The sequence below is a fragment of the Phoenix dactylifera genome, chromosome 3 (assembly GCF_009389715.1).
Source record: "Phoenix dactylifera cultivar Barhee BC4 chromosome 3, palm_55x_up_171113_PBpolish2nd_filt_p, whole genome shotgun sequence".
Lineage (NCBI taxonomy): Eukaryota > Viridiplantae > Streptophyta > Magnoliopsida > Arecales > Arecaceae > Phoenix > Phoenix dactylifera.
Genome location: NC_052394.1, coordinates 484,639 through 501,781, shown reverse-complemented (window position 1 = coordinate 501,781; position 17,143 = coordinate 484,639). Strand labels below are relative to the sequence as shown.

Here is a 17,143-nt window from a genome sequence, read left to right as displayed (position 1 = left end):
ATCTCTTCCTCCCTGCTTTTTTTATAAAGAAAAGTTAGGCATGATACTTAATTTTGCTTAAATTCAGAATGTTATATGCCTTTTCGAGATCCAACTTGACACACATATAACCGATCTTTACGTTCGACCATTTTGCGAAAGCACCATACGGATAATGAAATCAGGCAACTTTTACTCGCCTTCCGTCAAACCCTGTTCCAAGGACATAGTCCTCTGCTGAGATATTGTTAAGAGGTTGACATAGATGCTCGCTATTTTTGTCACCGCTGTTGAGTTTGAAAGAAAAAATAAATAAATAAATAAATAACTTGGAGAGAAAAAGAGGAACAATCTGCTCATGACATCTTCTTAGTATTGAATCCAAAGTAATCCAAGTTCAACGACAGTGGTACTATCTGTATCTTTTTTCCCTGTTATATTCCATGATGGTCAAAAACCAGATGAGAGCTAGATCTATCCTACACAACTAGGAGGTGAGCTGGGGGAAGCATATTTCATTAATCTATCCTACACAACTAATCCGTTGTTTGAATGTGGCTTTACGACCTCCATCTTGGTTCCTGTCAGGGTTGGTGGATTTGAGCCATCCGTTCAAAGAGCTTGTAAATCAACCTCCCAGACCTGGATTAATCAATCAACGCTCTGTCCATACGACAGTTGAATAAATCTGCCATATTACCAGAGACTCTGGTAAAATCCAGTCTTTTTTAAGTATCTTTTTAACATCTGTCGTGTGACATCAGATATTTGAAGATGTTCGATACAAGATTGATATAAGATATATTCCAACGGGGACAACTTTGACTAGGCAAGGAATCAAATGGTGAAGTTAATTTGCTGGTAGCTCATGCTTTTGCGGATCTAAAACAAATCAAATATGTTTTATTTCCATTTTCTTGGATTCAGACTCCAAAATCTGAATACATATTTAAAAATGGGTTAATGTTTATCATATTTAATATGTAGAACATGCTTGAGATATTATTAGCACAAGTTGTAATGATTGAGTTCAGGTTTAAACTAATTTTGGATATTATTAGCCATTTATTGATCCACTATTAGTTCATTAAACCAAAGCAACAAATTGTCTAGAATAAAGACTCACGAGGCTCAAGCTGCCTGCAAAAGTCCTCCTACCACTGAACCTAACACCTAACAAAGCCTCGACCTAATGACACTAAAAGGTTGGGTTCACATTGCTAGACAGGCAGAATAAACTTATGGACCTTCATCCGTTTCCAGTATCAATGACATTTGTTGTCTTTTTTAAAGTTGATTTGATCTGCAACACTAATTCCACTGCATGTTGCTGCGTCTGTTACTTTCTCTTCTTTTTTAAAAAATAATACTTTCATATATATATATTTTGATTTCATCTCAGCTAAATGTAGTCAATCAAAGCATTCATACTCCTAACGAGCACCAATCTCTTACCTAACTCACCTACCTTCATAAAAAAAAAGAAGAAAAAAAGTAAACCCATAGTTTGAGACCACCATGAAGCTCGATATAATTATATTATTTCACATTTCCGCTCATTGTCAACTTTAGAATATCGATTAGGAACAGAGAGTTAAAACTCTGGGCCAGGCCTTAAGCACTAGCTGGAAATTGGATCAGATCGGGTCATGGAACAATCCTACCCATTTGTAGCCGATCCCATATCCTAGAGAGCATGGATCCATTGTGGTGCATAGGCTGCACCATGAAATGTTATACCACATCCAATAACCATGACTGGAAGATGAACAGCAATGGTTGTCCATCTTGTGATGGTGACCATCAAGCATGGCACAGCAAGCACTCTGCGGTGCAGTCCACACACCATATAAGATCCTGGATGGCAGGCGGAGACACTGGTGCTCGCTTCTCTGCGAGCACCTGAAATCAGCACAGAGGCTGTTTGCTGTATGGGAAGCGCACCTATCAAAATTCCACAGAAGCTTCCGCCGCGGCCGATGAAATGGACCACCGGAAATCGGCAGGAAACGAGGTACGAAATTTCCATGCAGCTGCCGGCTCACAAGGCGGTCCCCTCACCAGAAGAAGCTTCGCCCACTCCTTGGGAGACCTGAACCAAGTGTAAACGCGTGGCGCGCTGGGCGCACCCGATCTAGAAGCCCAACGAACAACCACCGATTCAAAAGATGGCAATGAGAGACGCCCATCCCCATCATCCAAGCTATTCAATCCCAGAAAACTAGATATATAGACGCTCCTTCTTCCAATGAACCCCTGCCCTGCGTCATTCTCTCCCGTACTTCTAGAAACAGATCGAATGTCTGCCTCATGGGAAAAAAAGAGGTACTTGAAAATTCTGCAAGAATACGAAAGATATCCAATTAATCCACCTTCTTCGAGAAAAAAAGAACGCGTCTAAGAGGACCTAGACCTCGAACGTCTGCGCCTATATAATACTATAAGAAGCCGCTGCAGTTGCAAGCTCCCTGGCTACACCGGAGGCATGGAGTCGCAAAGAGCTTCCCTCTTCTTCTTGCTGCTCTTGGTTTGCGTCCAGGTTCACATCTCTAGGGGTGCAGAAGCCAGGCCACTTCCCTCTGCCAAACAAGAACGTAAGCGGTTTCCTAGAGAATTATAATTAAGAGGAATTATTTCGTGTGTTTGTATGCTATGTATGTGAAGGGTTTTAGTCTGAGTACCTGATTGGTTTTTGAATTATGGCATGGCTCAGGATATGTCCAAGTATTGGAGTCACTGGGCCTGAACTGCAGGTGCTGCGACGGAGCAGGAGGCGAGTGCAGGAGCACCTGGGATTCCACTTGTGCTAAATTGGATTGCCATCCCTGGAAATTCTAGTGTTCCTGGCATCACAAGTTTGATGATTTCTTCAGCTTGTACACATCACTTTCGAAGAGACTGTAATTAAAAGCACCAAATAATACTGCAAATCATACTTCTAGTGAAAAAAAAAAGCAGAATAAACGAGCATCGAGTAGATTGCATGTAGACAGAGAAGAAAACTTTGTGAATGCCAACACAAGTTCTCTAGAATTGATCTGTATCACGACTAATCTTTTATCATGCCTCTACTTATGCAGATCATGAAAACTATAGAATTGAGGGTACGATTGAAGAAAACCCAATAGTCCTAAATGGTCATTGAGTTTTCGTTAAAAGTTTGCAGATTACAATTTTCTGATGATTGGGAAATGGTCTATATATGAGCCTATTCATAACTCAAAAAAAATTGTTGTCTCATTGCCTAGCACCAACTCATTTATGATTTGCCGGTTGATTTTGCTAGCCATATCGCTCGACGTCCAACGAGCAGAATTAGGTACGAAACGAAGGAAAGGTACGTACCTGGTTTCCAGCTGACATAATCTCAGGATCCTTTCTATTTTTCATGGCATGAGATGACCCAGTATCTATCTAACCAGAGAAATAATCCCTAGGAGAGGATTCTGCGAAGGAAGCTGATATGATGCCAACCCCACTTGCAATAGCATCACCCCCCCCCCCCCCCCCCCCCCCAAAAAAAAAAAAAAAAACCTTTTTTTTTCGGTGGAGACTTGCAACGGCATCATCGAATACAGCTAAGACAAGCAACTCATCCAGAAGCAAGAGTTAAAGATATGAATAATAAATATGCGATCAGCTGATTTTTCTTTTCTTTTCTTTTTTTTCTTGAAAGTATGCCACCGATCTTAAAACAAGCTAATTGAAACAAATGACATACCAAAGAGCAACTTTATGATCCAAGGGAATTGGATCACTACGTAGTCAACTAATAATACAGGCCCAGGAGGAATATATAGATCAATGAAATGCTTTTGTGTGTGCGCGCGTGTGTGTGTTTGTTTGTGGGGGCCCTGGGGGGCAATACAAGGTTAAAAAAATACATTAGAAGTACGCATAGTTTATGTTAAGAAGGGGTCTTATAGCATGGACGCAGAGGCCGTCACTCTCTCTCTCTCTTCTACCATGGGAATAAGCCAATCCGAAAACCCAGCAACCTGAAAGAGGGAGGGAAAAAGAGGATTTAAAGGGATCGGGAGTTGGATATGCATGGTTTCTGCTTGCCGACTCACATACGACATTCTTTTCGAAATATACTATGAATCTATGATACCATCAATGATAAACCGATCGATAAATCCCGTCTGAGAAACAAAGCGGAGGCAACAGCGGATCAGATATCCTCGTTGATCCCGTGGAGTCGAGGTGACAAGCCATGAGACGCCACAGCTGAGTGATAGATTTTACCGAACACTTTCGGGGCAATTGGGACGGAACCAAATAGTCGAGCAGGAGACGAATGGCGATTTTATGCATATGATCATCCCTTTTTTATTTTTTTTTTCATTTTCGGATCTTTCATTTCCCCGGCGTTCCCTCAATGGTCGGCTACTGGACACGCGAAGTGGGAAGACCAGCCTCTCTGTCCCACAAGCAAAAGATACCCACCACCAATCCTCCCACAACGTCAAAGGAGGCCGGTGCGGGAACTGAAATAAATTACTAAAATAAAGATTATGTTGACATCACTTTCATTTTTTATTTTTTGATAAAATATATTTTCCATTTTATTTCTCAAATTTAAAATATAAATATAATAAATTATTTTATAAATACAAATATAATTATGATTGTCAAGATGACGACAATAAAAATAATAGAAATTTAATAGTTGTAATAGTAGAAAGGTGATAGAGATGGCAGCCGTAGTGGTTATGGCAACAATAATGATTGTGTTGACATAAACAATAGTGGAGACAATGATAATGACAGTGATGGATATTGAATTGATAATGACTGCGATAATAGCAATGATCGCAGCGAAGATAATAGTGGCTATATTGAAGGCGGTGTCAATAGTGATTATAAAAAAAATAGAGCTACCTGTTTTTTTAAAAATAGTGAAAGTAAATATATTTTACTTTCATTTTTTATAAATAATAAAAACAAATTTTTTAAAAAAAATGAAACTGATGGTACCAAACATTTTTCTTTTTTTGTTTCTTTCGATATCTATAATTCTATTTTTAAAAATAAAAATAAGAAAGTAACCAAAAATGCTAAACAACTCTAAACTACCGTAGTTGGGAGACATCTGCAGATACTCTGCTATGTTAATACGTTTTATATACAGATTATAACTATTAATTAAAGACCCCTCTCGCCTGCATAAATCACTATTGTAAGTTAAGATCGTGCGTTAAAATTATGACAACTTGATCACAACCGAATAAAATATAAGCAGTAACAAAAAAGCGAGAGGAGGAGTTGGGCGAACTATTGCCCCGGCGGCAACACTCGCAGGTCGGATTTGATTATGGATGATTTTCGGTTTGCCCCACGCCCAGCTAAACACATATAATTCGAGACAAGGAGTTGGTTAATAGTCAGATTCGTCATACACGCCGCCAACCCGATCTACAATAAGCCATCCATTTCAGCTACAGATTAGCATCAACAATATGCCACTTGCTTCCCGCTTTAAGCATGGCCTTGTTCAACTTTACTTTTTCCTCTTTTTTTTTCTGGTTTAGAAAAATCATGGCCAAGTTAAATTACTCTGGACTCCATATTAAGGTAACTCAATTCCCGGAAACTCTCCCTAAATTTGATACGATGATGGCAATCAGAACACAATTGTCACAGATCTAAGGATGAAGATAAATGAATGGAGGACCGGTAACTATGGTCCCTGGTAATCCTGAAATTTGCTTGTGCCATTAACAACAATATCATCATCACTCAAAGCCAATCTGCATGAGATTCATTTTGGGAAAAAAAAAACCGACGATGGAACTCAGTTCATCTAAGAGAGTTAAGCATGTCTTCTGCAATGTAGACCTGTTAGAACACAACCGTGTCTAGCATGGTTCCCAGAGTCTGAACTATGTTTGATGACATCAAGTTCGAGACATGCTCTTCCAAATGCTTCTTTGCATCTTGCCTTCCAACATTTGCAATCGCCAGCTTCTCTGGTGGCAGCTCATCTTCCTCCTGAACTGCTTTGTTATACTTGATGGCCAAATTCAGCATTTCCTGCTCATACACCCCACATCAGACAGATCATTAGAAAATGCTGCAGTTGAATCACAAATTCTCAGTTAGCAAACCAGAATTGAAAGATTTTGCGGCAACATTAGGCAATTCTCTATCATGGTATGACATCGGATAAGAAAACAAAGAAACAATAATAAGCTGAATATCTAGGTAACAATACCTGCACAGTCTGCTCGTTAGTTTTGGAATGAGCATCGAACTTCCGCAAAGTCAATCCATCAGTCCACTTCTTTTTGTGCAGGTTTAGTAGCATCTTTTCTTCAAGCTCATTTTTTCGATAATTTATGGCTATAGAGTAGTAATGCCGATTCAACCCATGGATAAGTGCCTAGCAAATGAAAACCATTAAAAAGGAATAATTTGAAAGATAATAGAATAAATGTTACCTAGTGGCCACTTTAATGTGGATCACCACAAAATGGGAGAAACATCAATGATCAATTGGACTGTTTGTGACAAAAAAAGTAGAAGTTAACAAGATATCAGGTAAACATGGGAACCATGTTTCTCAAGATTTACCTTTGCATCCTGATTAATTATGCCCTTAAATTAACAAGCAGCCTCTGATTAAGTTGGCTGAGGAAAACATTAATCCTTCCATAAAGCAATTTATTAATATAAATGGAGTACAACATGATCCGTACACATAATAAAGTAAATAAAAAAAACTATCTCCATCGATTAGGGTTTCAAACTCAAAACACTTCATGACAAAGTTCAAAGTTGAACCTGTTAATGAATAGGCTGCTTTTCAGAATTCACTAATTTCTCTTGAAACAAGTCTTCTCATATCATGCATGATCCATCAGTGATTAGAACACAAACATAAAAATACACATAATATGCTTCTTTGGATCCAAATGTAGTTTAGTAAAATTAAAAATAGAGATGAAAGTAAAAGGAAAAATTAGGATCATGAAGTTTCCAGGACTAACCATTTTCGGAATTTAGGATCGATTATTCATATGAGAGAGGAGGCTAAGAAAGATACTATTCGTAAGGTTAAAGCAAGTTGGATAAAATAGAGAATTGCACATGGAATATTACGTGATAGTAGAATACCTACTAGGTTGAAAGAAAAATGTTATAGCACAACCGTACGGCCAACTATGCTTTATGGTACAGAATGTTGGGCAGTTAGAAAACTATATATGCATAAGATGAACGTGGCCAAAATAAGAATGTTGAGATGGATGCATGGTAATATAAGAAAAGATAGAATAAGAAATAAAATCATTTATAGAAAGATGGAGACCACCAATTGAGTATAAATCGAGAGAAGGATGACTTAAATGGTTTGGACATATACAACATAGGCTCAAAAATACACCACTAAGAAGGAATAATTTGATATATGTAGAAGAAAAAAAAGGATAGAAACAGACTGAAAATCATATGGGATGAAGTAGTAAGGAAGGATTTGATATGGCCACACCTTTTAAAAATTGTGGCCCTAAATAAAGCGGAATGGAGAAAAAAAGAACCATGTAACCGATCCCAGCTAGTATGGGATTAAGGTTTAGTTGAGTTAAGAATACTTACTTGGATGCAAATCTCATGGCAATCCAACGGTTAGTCACATCTTAGCAATCCAATGACTCGTCAGATACTACAAAAAAGTCACCTTATTGAAGCTAAAGTTGCATTCTAGCAGCAGCGGCTCTTTCTCTTTGAACCTTGGTCAGGTTTAATCAAAGCCTAACCTATAACTTAATAAGGTTCTGAAATAAGAACCTAATCATTGATAGGTTCAACTCTGAATCTCATGAAAGGGTCTTTAAGTGCAAAACTCCAAAACCAATGCATAGGGTTATGCCAAACCCTAGACCAAAATTTCTTTTATCATATATAACACTCATATATTATCGCATTATTTTTATTAATAAAAACCTTGTGTACAAGGGTATTGGTTTCTCAGCCCGCATAACCGAAGGTTGCTCAATAAGTTAAAAGCATAATTAATCAGGATTCAAGTACAAATCTAGAGAAACATAGTTCCCATATTTACCCGATTCCTTTGTTACTTGAACTCTTGTTTCTCACAAACAAAGTCACATCTATAATTGATGTTTCTCTCATTTTGTGGTGATCCATATTCAACAAGCAATTTACCTGAATGGATGGCTTGTTGAGATGCCCAACATTGGAGGTAGTCTGGCGAGGTTCTTGGCCTAGCATCATGGTTTGAGGATTGATCAAGCGGAATGCATCAATGACCACTTTCCCTTTGACACTCTGAATTGGATCTATGACAACTGCTACTGCCCTTGGATTCAAGGCTTCAAAACTCTGTTCTAGGCGATGCAATTGAACAACCATGTCATAAAGCAATAAAGAAGTTTAAAGACCAAAGTATACAAGCAAACTCAGTAATAATGATAGAATTGACCAGAAGCACATAAATTTCAAGTAAATTTCATAAAGACTAGAAGAGTTTGGAGTGAGATGAAGGGAGGCATGAGCATTACAGGATCTAGTGGAACAACAAAAGACAATCACTCTTCTTAGAAAAATAGTGCAAAAAACAACTAAATACATGGCCCCCATAACCAAGAATGTTAAACCATTGGATACACAGTTTTCATATACGAGAAAGGATAGGTCAGCTCCATCCTTCTCTCTTTTTTTAAACTTTTTTTTCATTTATTAAGTTGCTTACCTGCTGCGTATTTATATCAACCCCAGAAAGCCAACAACCAAAGCCTGGATGAGAGTGGTACCAGCCTACCACCATTTCAGGCCTGAAAAATTAGAAACAAAGTTAGCGAGCATTATTTCTGCAGGCATTGCAAACATCCATTATATCTTATCCATGATACAAAGTCATGAATTTAGAAAAGCTAGCAGCATGCAGTTGTCAAAAACCAAAAGCATTAATAAGATAAAAATATATAAATAACAACTGATATGTGTCTGCATCTGTACTTGTGCATGTGTGTGTAAGAGAGAGAGAGAGAGAGAGAGAGAGAGAGAGAGAGAGTAGCTCCATGGAATAATCTATGGTGGCCAATCATACGAAATACACATTTGACCATCATTGATGCTATCCCAAAAACCCCAGCAAAAGGTACTACCTTCTTAGAACTGACCTTGCGTAAAGAAATTAAATTAGTAAATAGTATATTTGCAACTTTCATACTTACACAGATATTGTTTCCAAAATAATTCCATATTACCCAGTTTAGTAGCTTGCAAGGACCCTTTAAAATGGGCAATGAATAATAAGAGAACTCTAGCAGATAATAAGAAGTCATATATTGAATTTGCCTCAGCCAAATAACCTCTCCAACCTGCTAACAGCTTAAACATCAGGCAAAATGGCAAAAAATGGGTCTATTCAGGGCTATGTTTGAGAGAACCCCTTTTCCTGCAATCTATTGTTCTCGGAGACACTAAAGGTACAACCTCTAGACCATGGCAAGACCAAATGAACAGACGAGTACTCGGATTCAAGAGATGAAGGTGAACGAACTTATCATATCTAGCAAATGCATTGTAGCATGTAAAGCAGACAAACTATCAGGAATAGCCAAATCCAAGATAACTTTTACTGTCCAGAAGAAAACAACAGGCAATTGTAGCAAAGATAAGGATTAACAATCAAGGGGGGTAACAGTGTCTGCCTTATGGTGCTGAGAGCACGAAACAAATGCACTTGACTCATTGACTACAATAAATTTCCAAGTTTGCTGCAAGATCAATGTGGCACACAAGATCAATCTGTAAATTTCTGTCTCAAATTCTACTGTGTATGCAGTTATCAGATGAGGACCTTGCAAGCTTTAGGTTTCCAGAACACTTTACCTCTTGGAATTACAAAGAAACTAACTGAAACTCTTGAACATATTCCTAGCATAGAGTTAGGATATTACATATCCATGTTAATTTTATGATCAATAAGAGATAGGTAGAATTAGAAGTGTTGCACTGTCACATCCCCTTGAAATAACAGAAAAATTTCTGATCACCTAATTGTACATCCCTAACCCCAAAGACATCAGGTCCATCACTTTTCAACAGCTAATACTCAAGTTACTCTATATCCTAAATACAAAAAACACCCTTGTCCCCCCTCTTGCACAAAAGAAATCATATACATTCTCTTGCAAGTTGTATAAACAAGGAACCTACAGAACAACATAAAACAGAATAAATTACATGGAACCATGTTCGCAAACATCCTTTTCACTGTACGATCCCAATCATACTTCTTCTTTCTTTCATGAGGCAACCAAGTGGAAAGCCTTTTGATCTTACATATTACAGAGGCAACCTCTCCAAAGGTCTATCCTCCCCAATCCTATATCCCTCCATAGAACAGTAACCATAACAATGTTCTGACCAATAACCCATCTCAACGCCAAGCTGAAAGAAAAAGAATTTAAAGCAGATAAACGTTTGCAACTTATTCCATATAACATCAATGCCGCCCACATACTGAAATCCAGATTATACCTCTAAAACATAAGAAACATTTACTGCACATTTTACATGATATCTAATAACTAAACTGTATAGGCCATGAGAAACTGGATCATTTTGTCTTTTTCAATAAATACTAATATCAAATGTTTAAAAAAGATCCCTTCACCATACAAAAGTTTTCATAATCCTTCAGATTTCCAAATCAACCATCTCGCTTACACCAAATCACTAATATTAGATAGGAAACCGACTATAACTATTTAGTAATCATTGTTTGTTAGTAAACAAGAAAAGATAAACTGCGGCTACTCCATTAACTTCAGCACCTTCCGTACAGTTGCATTTATTACCATAGATAAGTGATGGGGATCTAAGCAAAGTTGCTACAAGTCATTCATTCAGACAATCAGAGTTATTCAGGAAAAAAGAACTGAGCCTATACAAAGGAGATTAATGCCTCTTGTGCCAAGAGGAAAAGGGGAAAAAAAGGGTGGGATTCCAATATTTAGAGAAAAAAAAAAAATCAAGAAAAGATACGGGAAAAAATTGGGAAAGGCTCGAGAGAGAGATGAGGACCTTCCGGTCTGCTTGAGCATATCAAGCATGTTGGTCTGGAAGACATGATCGACGGCCTCGACGCTGACGCCGGTCCCGCTCTGCGGCATGGCGAACACGTCCACCACCCGCACCGTGTACTCGTCCACGAACTCCCCCAGCATCAACCCCATCACCTCCATCGGAACCCCGGCCCTCCCTATTTTTTGTTTTTTTAATCAATAATTCCAAGATGAAGAAAATATATGCATATATTTATAAAAAGAAACCCTAATTTGATTGAAAGAAAAGAAGACAGAGAAAAAGAGAGCACAAGGAGAGGATGAAATCCCTAGATCTGATGGACGGGAAGGGGTAGGAGGGTTGGCAATTTACCGTGCTTGAGCATCTTGAGGAGGGCGAGGGAGGAGATGTAGACCTGCTCCGACGAGTCTAGCAGCGGGGAGTCGGTGGGCGGGTGCCCCATCGCTCCCGCCCCCGAGAAGATGCGATGCAGCCTCTCCATCTCAATCTCGGGCGTTCTATGCCCCTTCGCTGGAGTGGAGACCCAACTCCGTTCCGAAGGATCATTTATAATACCTGGGGATTTTCAGGCTCTGTCCCAGCCCGGAAATCGCACTCCGTCAAGCTATTAGCCCATTACCAGGCTAAACTGTGAACATGATTGGGCGAGCTCAACAAGACACATTTAAGAGTGCAAATGAGCCGAACAAACCGTAAGCTATCCCAGCTCAACTCGGATCCAAGCTTAACGCAACTCAACCATTACCGAACTTGAATACCGAAATACCCAATCGAGTATATATATTTTTCATAATATTTTATTATTAATTTTATTTTTTAATATAATATAATATTATATTTTAATTATGACTAAGGTTCGAATTCAAGCTTGAGTATGGATCCGTTGATAATCAAGTCGAGCTGATCTCGAATAGTGCTTTTTTTGATTAAATCGAGTTTAAGCTTGAATATTAAAGCTCGATTGATCTTGAATCGAATTTTGAGCTCAAGTATTTTGAATTAAGTTAATTTCAAGCTGCTAACAATTTGACTCGGCTCATTTTGATTGCATCTCTAACCACAGTGAACTCTCTTGCAGATCAAAAACAATCTAACCTAAGAGCTAAAATAATTAACACTGCATACATGGTGCACATGCAAAATCAAAAAAGCTAAAATATTGCTTTTTTTTTATTAAGTCAAGTTTGAGCTTGAACATTAAGATTCGATCGATCTCGAATCGAATTTTGAGCTCCAGTATTTTGAATTAAGTTAATTTCAAGCTTCTAGCTATTCGACTCAGCTCAGCTCAATTGCATATCTAACCACGGTGAACTCCCTTGCAGATCAAAAACAATATAACCAAAGAGCTAAAATAATTAACACTGCATACATGGTGCACATGCAAAATCAAAAAAGCTAAAATAAGTAAATTTGAGATTTTCTCCTCAAATTGGTAAACTAAATTACTTTTGGCACATCCTTGCATCATATAACAAAGAAATTAAAAGCATTCTTGCTAGCATGAAGAACCTGTTATCCTACAACCTCACAAAAAACTTTAATTTGATCTGAAGGAATAGATGTAGCTTGATCCAAAGTAAAGCTATCTGAAAGACCATGCACCCTCTTGCAATGTAGAGAATTATAATATCATCCATATTATTATCAAACAAGAAGAAGAAGAAGAACAAGAAAAAGCAGTAGCAGTAGCAGTAGCTCATATAAATGTTTTCTTTTTGCCAATTTTAACACAATTGACAATCTAACAATGTCCAGTCACAAGAATCTGTAACTTTCTTGCCAAAAGACCATCAAATTAATCCACTTTAGAATCCTACAAATGTAACAAAGAAGCTCCACAGTCACAGGGACAAAGAACTCAAGTGTGGAGATAATTAGCCGCCATCATCAACTCCAAAGTAATTTCAGGTTCAATATGAAACTCCGTCTCCTTTCCACTGCCATGAATGACCATCAACATACGAGTTAGCTCAAGAAAAGAAAAAAGCAAAGCAGAAAAGGCTTTCAAACCATTCTAGAAATTATACAATCATATTACAGGTCGACTCTAGAGCTCAATTTAAGAGCAAAGCATTGCAAGAATAAAAATCAAGTACGCTTCACTAGTTCATGGTAACCACCACAGAGTAAAATGCATACATTATTAGACTCAGGTTCAACTTAACCCTCAACACAAACATAAATGATAGACAAAGATACTGGTATTGCATTTCTAAATTTATAAGCTACCATTTAAAAGGTATTCTCGAAAACCAACATATCCACTGTTAATGTAGAAGATGATCTCTGGGATAAATACATAGATCTAGCCTATAAATCCAACTTAGTCAGAACATGAAGTCCAAAATCCCTTTATATAATTCTCTTTGACCTTTTCTAAATCCATTCATTGTTTCCTATCTTTTACCAAATCTTCATCCATATAACAGCAAATTCATGAGATAATAAAACAGGAGCACAAGCCAATTTCAATTAGAATTTCCCATGAGAAATAAAAAAAAAAATCAATGTAAAAAAACTGTATAAGTGGTTTGATGAAAAGGTTATATGCACCACATATATACATGAAACATTTCCTGTGACCATACTGCCAGCTATAAGTTTGAGCTCTATTACAATACCAATGAACTTAAATTTTTTATTTTCCTTTTTATAAAGCCCTTTCAAGGAAAAAATATTGCATAAGATGACTTGTTATTTCTTCATGCGATCAGAAGTTCAAATACTACAGCAGGTAGATGAAAAATTAAAAATGGTCAATTTTAAGAGCAGTGATCGATATGATTGCACACGTAGGTGCAACCATCTAAATTTGCCTCCATTGGCTCAAAGACATGCTTGGTTCTTGGGTCCACTTGAATCTTCCATGGGACCCACAGCACAGATGCAGCAATTTGCAGTGGGCAACAGGAATATAGGTGGCCGACAACCATGTGAAGCAGTCCTTACATAAGAAGGTAGGGATAAGGTAGGATATTAAAACATAAACACGAGGAAATATTGCTTGGGGGAGCTGTTAGCTACACAAATACGATAAACATTTCCTACTATATATGTTTAAATCTACTAAAATAGAGTGCACTATTCCAGACACTTTCTCAACAAGCAAAAATTTTCCATCTGGATTGCAAAAATAATAAACCTCCCCAGTCTTTCCCTGCCTCCAAGGTTTAAGCATGTAGAAAGTATGCTGCAATGGAAAAATAAAATCCTATTTATACACATAGTATGAACAAAAAAGAACATGCATCAAGGAAAGGCCATCTAATTGCTGAATACAAAGGTAATATTTATTCATCTAGCAACATTTCATAATTATCTTGTTAGGTAAAAATATACACCATGAATTAGTTGTTCCTTGATGTGGTAAAGACTCATGCTCTCATAAACCAATAATTTAACAATTTTACAACTTTTCTCAATACACCTTATCTTCATTAACAAAATTAAATGAAATTTTTATACTTTTAAAAGTTATAGATAGCTTCTCTCATTAAATGTCACCAATTCATATTTAACTTCTGCATATTCAGGGCCTGTTTGTACTAGCATTACAATTTGGATTGTATCTACTTCTGTATATTTATAAATTGATAAGATTAAATCAGATGTAATCATTGGAAAAACATTAAAATAAAAGAAAGGGTGCATAATTTCGTCATTTACCCCCTCAATGGATGGTATCAGGGTAATCCATTAGGTCCAAAGTCAAGAAGAAACTAAAGAAATGCTAGTAGGCTTTTGAGACATAAAATATGTAGCACTTGAACACTAATACCTAGCCCAGCATATTAGACGCATGACAACCCAATATTCAAGTATTCTCTCATTTTTCATGCAATACAAATGACCAATGTTTTGGGACAGAATGACATCCTAGACTGACCGACCACAACAAGACAGCTGGCCAAGATTCTGTCAGCATGTCACCAACCAGTTCCAAATAGTATTTGGATACATCAGGATACTAGCCTAATGTTCTCCAAATCACCTACCCAAGGACAAGGATGTAATAACCGAGAAGTTGTTTCCTTGTCCTTCTTATAGTTCGATGACTTTGCGAACCGAATAAGCCTGTTCTTCATGCTGTCAAGCATGAGAATTTCTTTATTAGCTCCATGCTAACAAAATTCAAGTGCAATTGGGAACCATCCATCCTAAACCTTAGTAAATGAATGCACATGCTAATTCACAAACAAATGTTCATTAACCAGGACAATTTTAAACTCATTAGAATAGTCCCGTTATGATTTGCGACTTTGCTGGATATAGTTCATTAAACTTGAGCAGCTTACCATGAGTTCTTAGTTGGATGGACAACTGAACTGGAAATGACACCATAGGCAATCTATTGGAATTGATTTACTTGCAAAGCTTGAAGGCTTCTACAGGAAAAGTGATTCCTAGTGTAGCATGAAGATGCAACATATCCTGCAAATCTAAAATGAACAATACTGGTTGAACCACGGTTCCCAGCATGTCTTCTCTTGGGTAATCATTTACTAGTTCTTGGACATGCGTGCATATATGCTTGTGTCTGTCATTCTTTTCCATTTGAAGGTGGATAGAAAAAGAGGGCTAGTCCACTACTCCAATATCAATTTGAACAGTTAGAAATTCCAAAAGGTCATTCATATATATTTCGACAAAATACAAGGGCCATCATCAAGCATTCTCGATGCTATCCAACGGACAGGAGAAAAGTTAATGCTGCAGGAGACTACGTATTACAACTAGTACATATTATTTCAGCAACTAAGTGTCAGGCATCAATTATTTTTCCCATCAGGCATTAACTTAAGGATTAACTCGAAATATGGCTGGCTAATCGTCGAAGAGACTCAAACATGCAAGAAACTTAATTTTCGAGGATTAACTTCTCTAGCATTTCTTGAGAAATAAAATTTTAACCGATCAGACAAACTATCCCCCAGGAATTCAAAACCGCTTTGTTCCCTGATTAGACCAATTGTGATCATTAAGGACCGACGAATGCATAAACATTTATTTCTGTTCATGGAGGATTAAATTTTACCCTAGAGAGCGAATTAAGCAGAAAGGAAAGGGGAAAACCAACACGTTAATAAGGAATGATAAGGATTGAGAACGGGAACCTGGCGTATTGAAGGGACCAGTAGAAATACTGGCAGATTTTCTCGAGGATGGGGGTGCTGATCTCCGGAAACGTCACCTCCCCAAGCTGCGTCTCCGCGAAGCCACCTGCCACATTAGAATTGGAAGTCTGGTAAGAAAACCCTATCGTACTAAAACAAAATAAGAAGGGGAAGAGATGGAAGGGAGGAAAGGAGAAGATGGACCAGGGGAGGTGAGCATGTTGCGGATGGTGTGGGAGACCATGGCCGCCTTCTTGTCAATCACGAACTCGAACCCCTCCGCGCTTATCAGCTTCACCGTCTCCTCCTTCATCCCTTCCCCTTTCGAGGTCTCAACGATGATAGGGGTGGTAACTTCCCAGGGCCAGGTCGGTCGATTCTAACGCGGAAACTATTGCAGGATTTACCAGTTACGGTCGAAAAGAAATGGACCAAAAAAAAAGCGGGTCATTTACCCAAAAAAAAAAAAAAAAAGCGGGCCGTAGATCGGGCCGGGCTAATACGTTAACTTAAATCTCAGCTTAAACTTGGGCCAACCCAATCACTCTAGTTGCTAAGCAGAGGGTGGGTCGGTCTGGCCATTTAGGGATTCAACTCTCTCCCTCTTTCTTTCATACGCATATTCCTATCAAATGATTCAAAAACCTCTTTTAGATCTATCATGTTAATGAGAAAAAAGAATGTGAACTTTAAATTATGACTTAGAATTAAGAATAGTTTAATTCAATAATTGTCTTAAAATATCATACTAATTATATGCTCTTGTCTGTCTCCTCTTTCTTGTTTCTTTATCTTTGATGAAAACTAAATTCGATATTCCAAATTTAAAACAACAATAGGCATCATCGAACAAAATCACATACTCAATGGATCTTGCTCTTACTATCTTACATGCATTTTGTTTCATGCTTTCAAGAATTCCATGCACATATTCGAAAATAGCTCTCATATTATACCAATTACATTTCTTTTGAAGCATTGGAAAT

At 37.7% G+C, this 17,143-nt stretch overlaps 2 protein-coding genes and 2 long non-coding RNA genes across 4 annotated transcripts; 1 reads left to right on the top strand and 3 right to left on the bottom strand.

The window, feature by feature from the left end:
* Positions 1-2,305: 2,305 nt before the first annotated feature.
* LOC113463781 lies at positions 2,306-2,792 on the bottom strand. The gene is made up of 2 exons (XR_003388633.1): positions 2,661-2,792; positions 2,306-2,558 (listed from the first exon to the last, which is right to left on the bottom strand). It is a non-coding gene; the product is annotated as an uncharacterized LOC113463781 (long non-coding RNA).
* Positions 2,446-3,106, top strand: LOC113463782. The gene is made up of 2 exons (XR_003388634.2): positions 2,446-2,573; positions 2,693-3,106. It is a non-coding gene; the product is annotated as an uncharacterized LOC113463782 (long non-coding RNA).
* Positions 3,107-5,640: 2,534 nt separating this feature from the next.
* LOC103722649 (26S proteasome non-ATPase regulatory subunit 14 homolog) lies at positions 5,641-11,640 on the bottom strand. The gene is made up of 6 exons (XM_008813282.3): positions 11,392-11,640; positions 11,038-11,215; positions 8,696-8,777; positions 8,149-8,325; positions 6,197-6,364; positions 5,641-6,015 (listed from the first exon to the last, which is right to left on the bottom strand). Exons 1-6 carry the CDS (start codon positions 11,519-11,521, stop codon positions 5,824-5,826), a joined length of 927 nt encoding a protein of 308 aa, XP_008811504.1. The 5' UTR covers positions 11,522-11,640; the 3' UTR covers positions 5,641-5,823.
* Positions 11,641-12,647: 1,007 nt separating this feature from the next.
* On the bottom strand, positions 12,648-16,567 carry LOC103722650 (elongin-C-like). Its single transcript, XM_008813283.3, has 3 exons — positions 16,362-16,567; positions 16,158-16,263; positions 12,648-12,980 (listed from the first exon to the last, which is right to left on the bottom strand). Exons 1-3 carry the CDS (start codon positions 16,468-16,470, stop codon positions 12,902-12,904), a joined length of 294 nt encoding a protein of 97 aa, XP_008811505.2. The 5' UTR covers positions 16,471-16,567; the 3' UTR covers positions 12,648-12,901.
* Between the last annotated feature and the right edge of the window lie 576 nt (positions 16,568-17,143).

Coding starts and splice junctions, on each gene's coding strand:
- LOC103722649 (XM_008813282.3), bottom strand. CDS start 11,521: ATGGAGAGGCTGCATCGCATCTTCTCGGGGGCGGGAGCGATGGGGCAC. Junction 8,326..8,695: donor TTGATATAAATACGCAGCAG/GTAAGCAACTTA, acceptor CGCCTAGAACAG/AGTTTTGAAGCCTTGAATCC. Junction 6,365..8,148: donor TCAACAAGCCATCCATTCAG/GTAAATTGCTTG, acceptor TTCATTTGCTAG/GCACTTATCCATGGGTTGAA.
- LOC103722650 (XM_008813283.3), bottom strand. CDS start 16,470: ATGAAGGAGGAGACGGTGAAGCTGATAAGCGCGGAGGGGTTCGAGTTC. Junction 16,264..16,361: donor CAACATGCTCACCTCCCCTG/GTCCATCTTCTC, acceptor CTAATGTGGCAG/GTGGCTTCGCGGAGACGCAG. Junction 12,981..16,157: donor TGGTCCCTTCAATACGCCAG/GTTCCCGTTCTC, acceptor CATTCATGGCAG/TGGAAAGGAGACGGAGTTTC.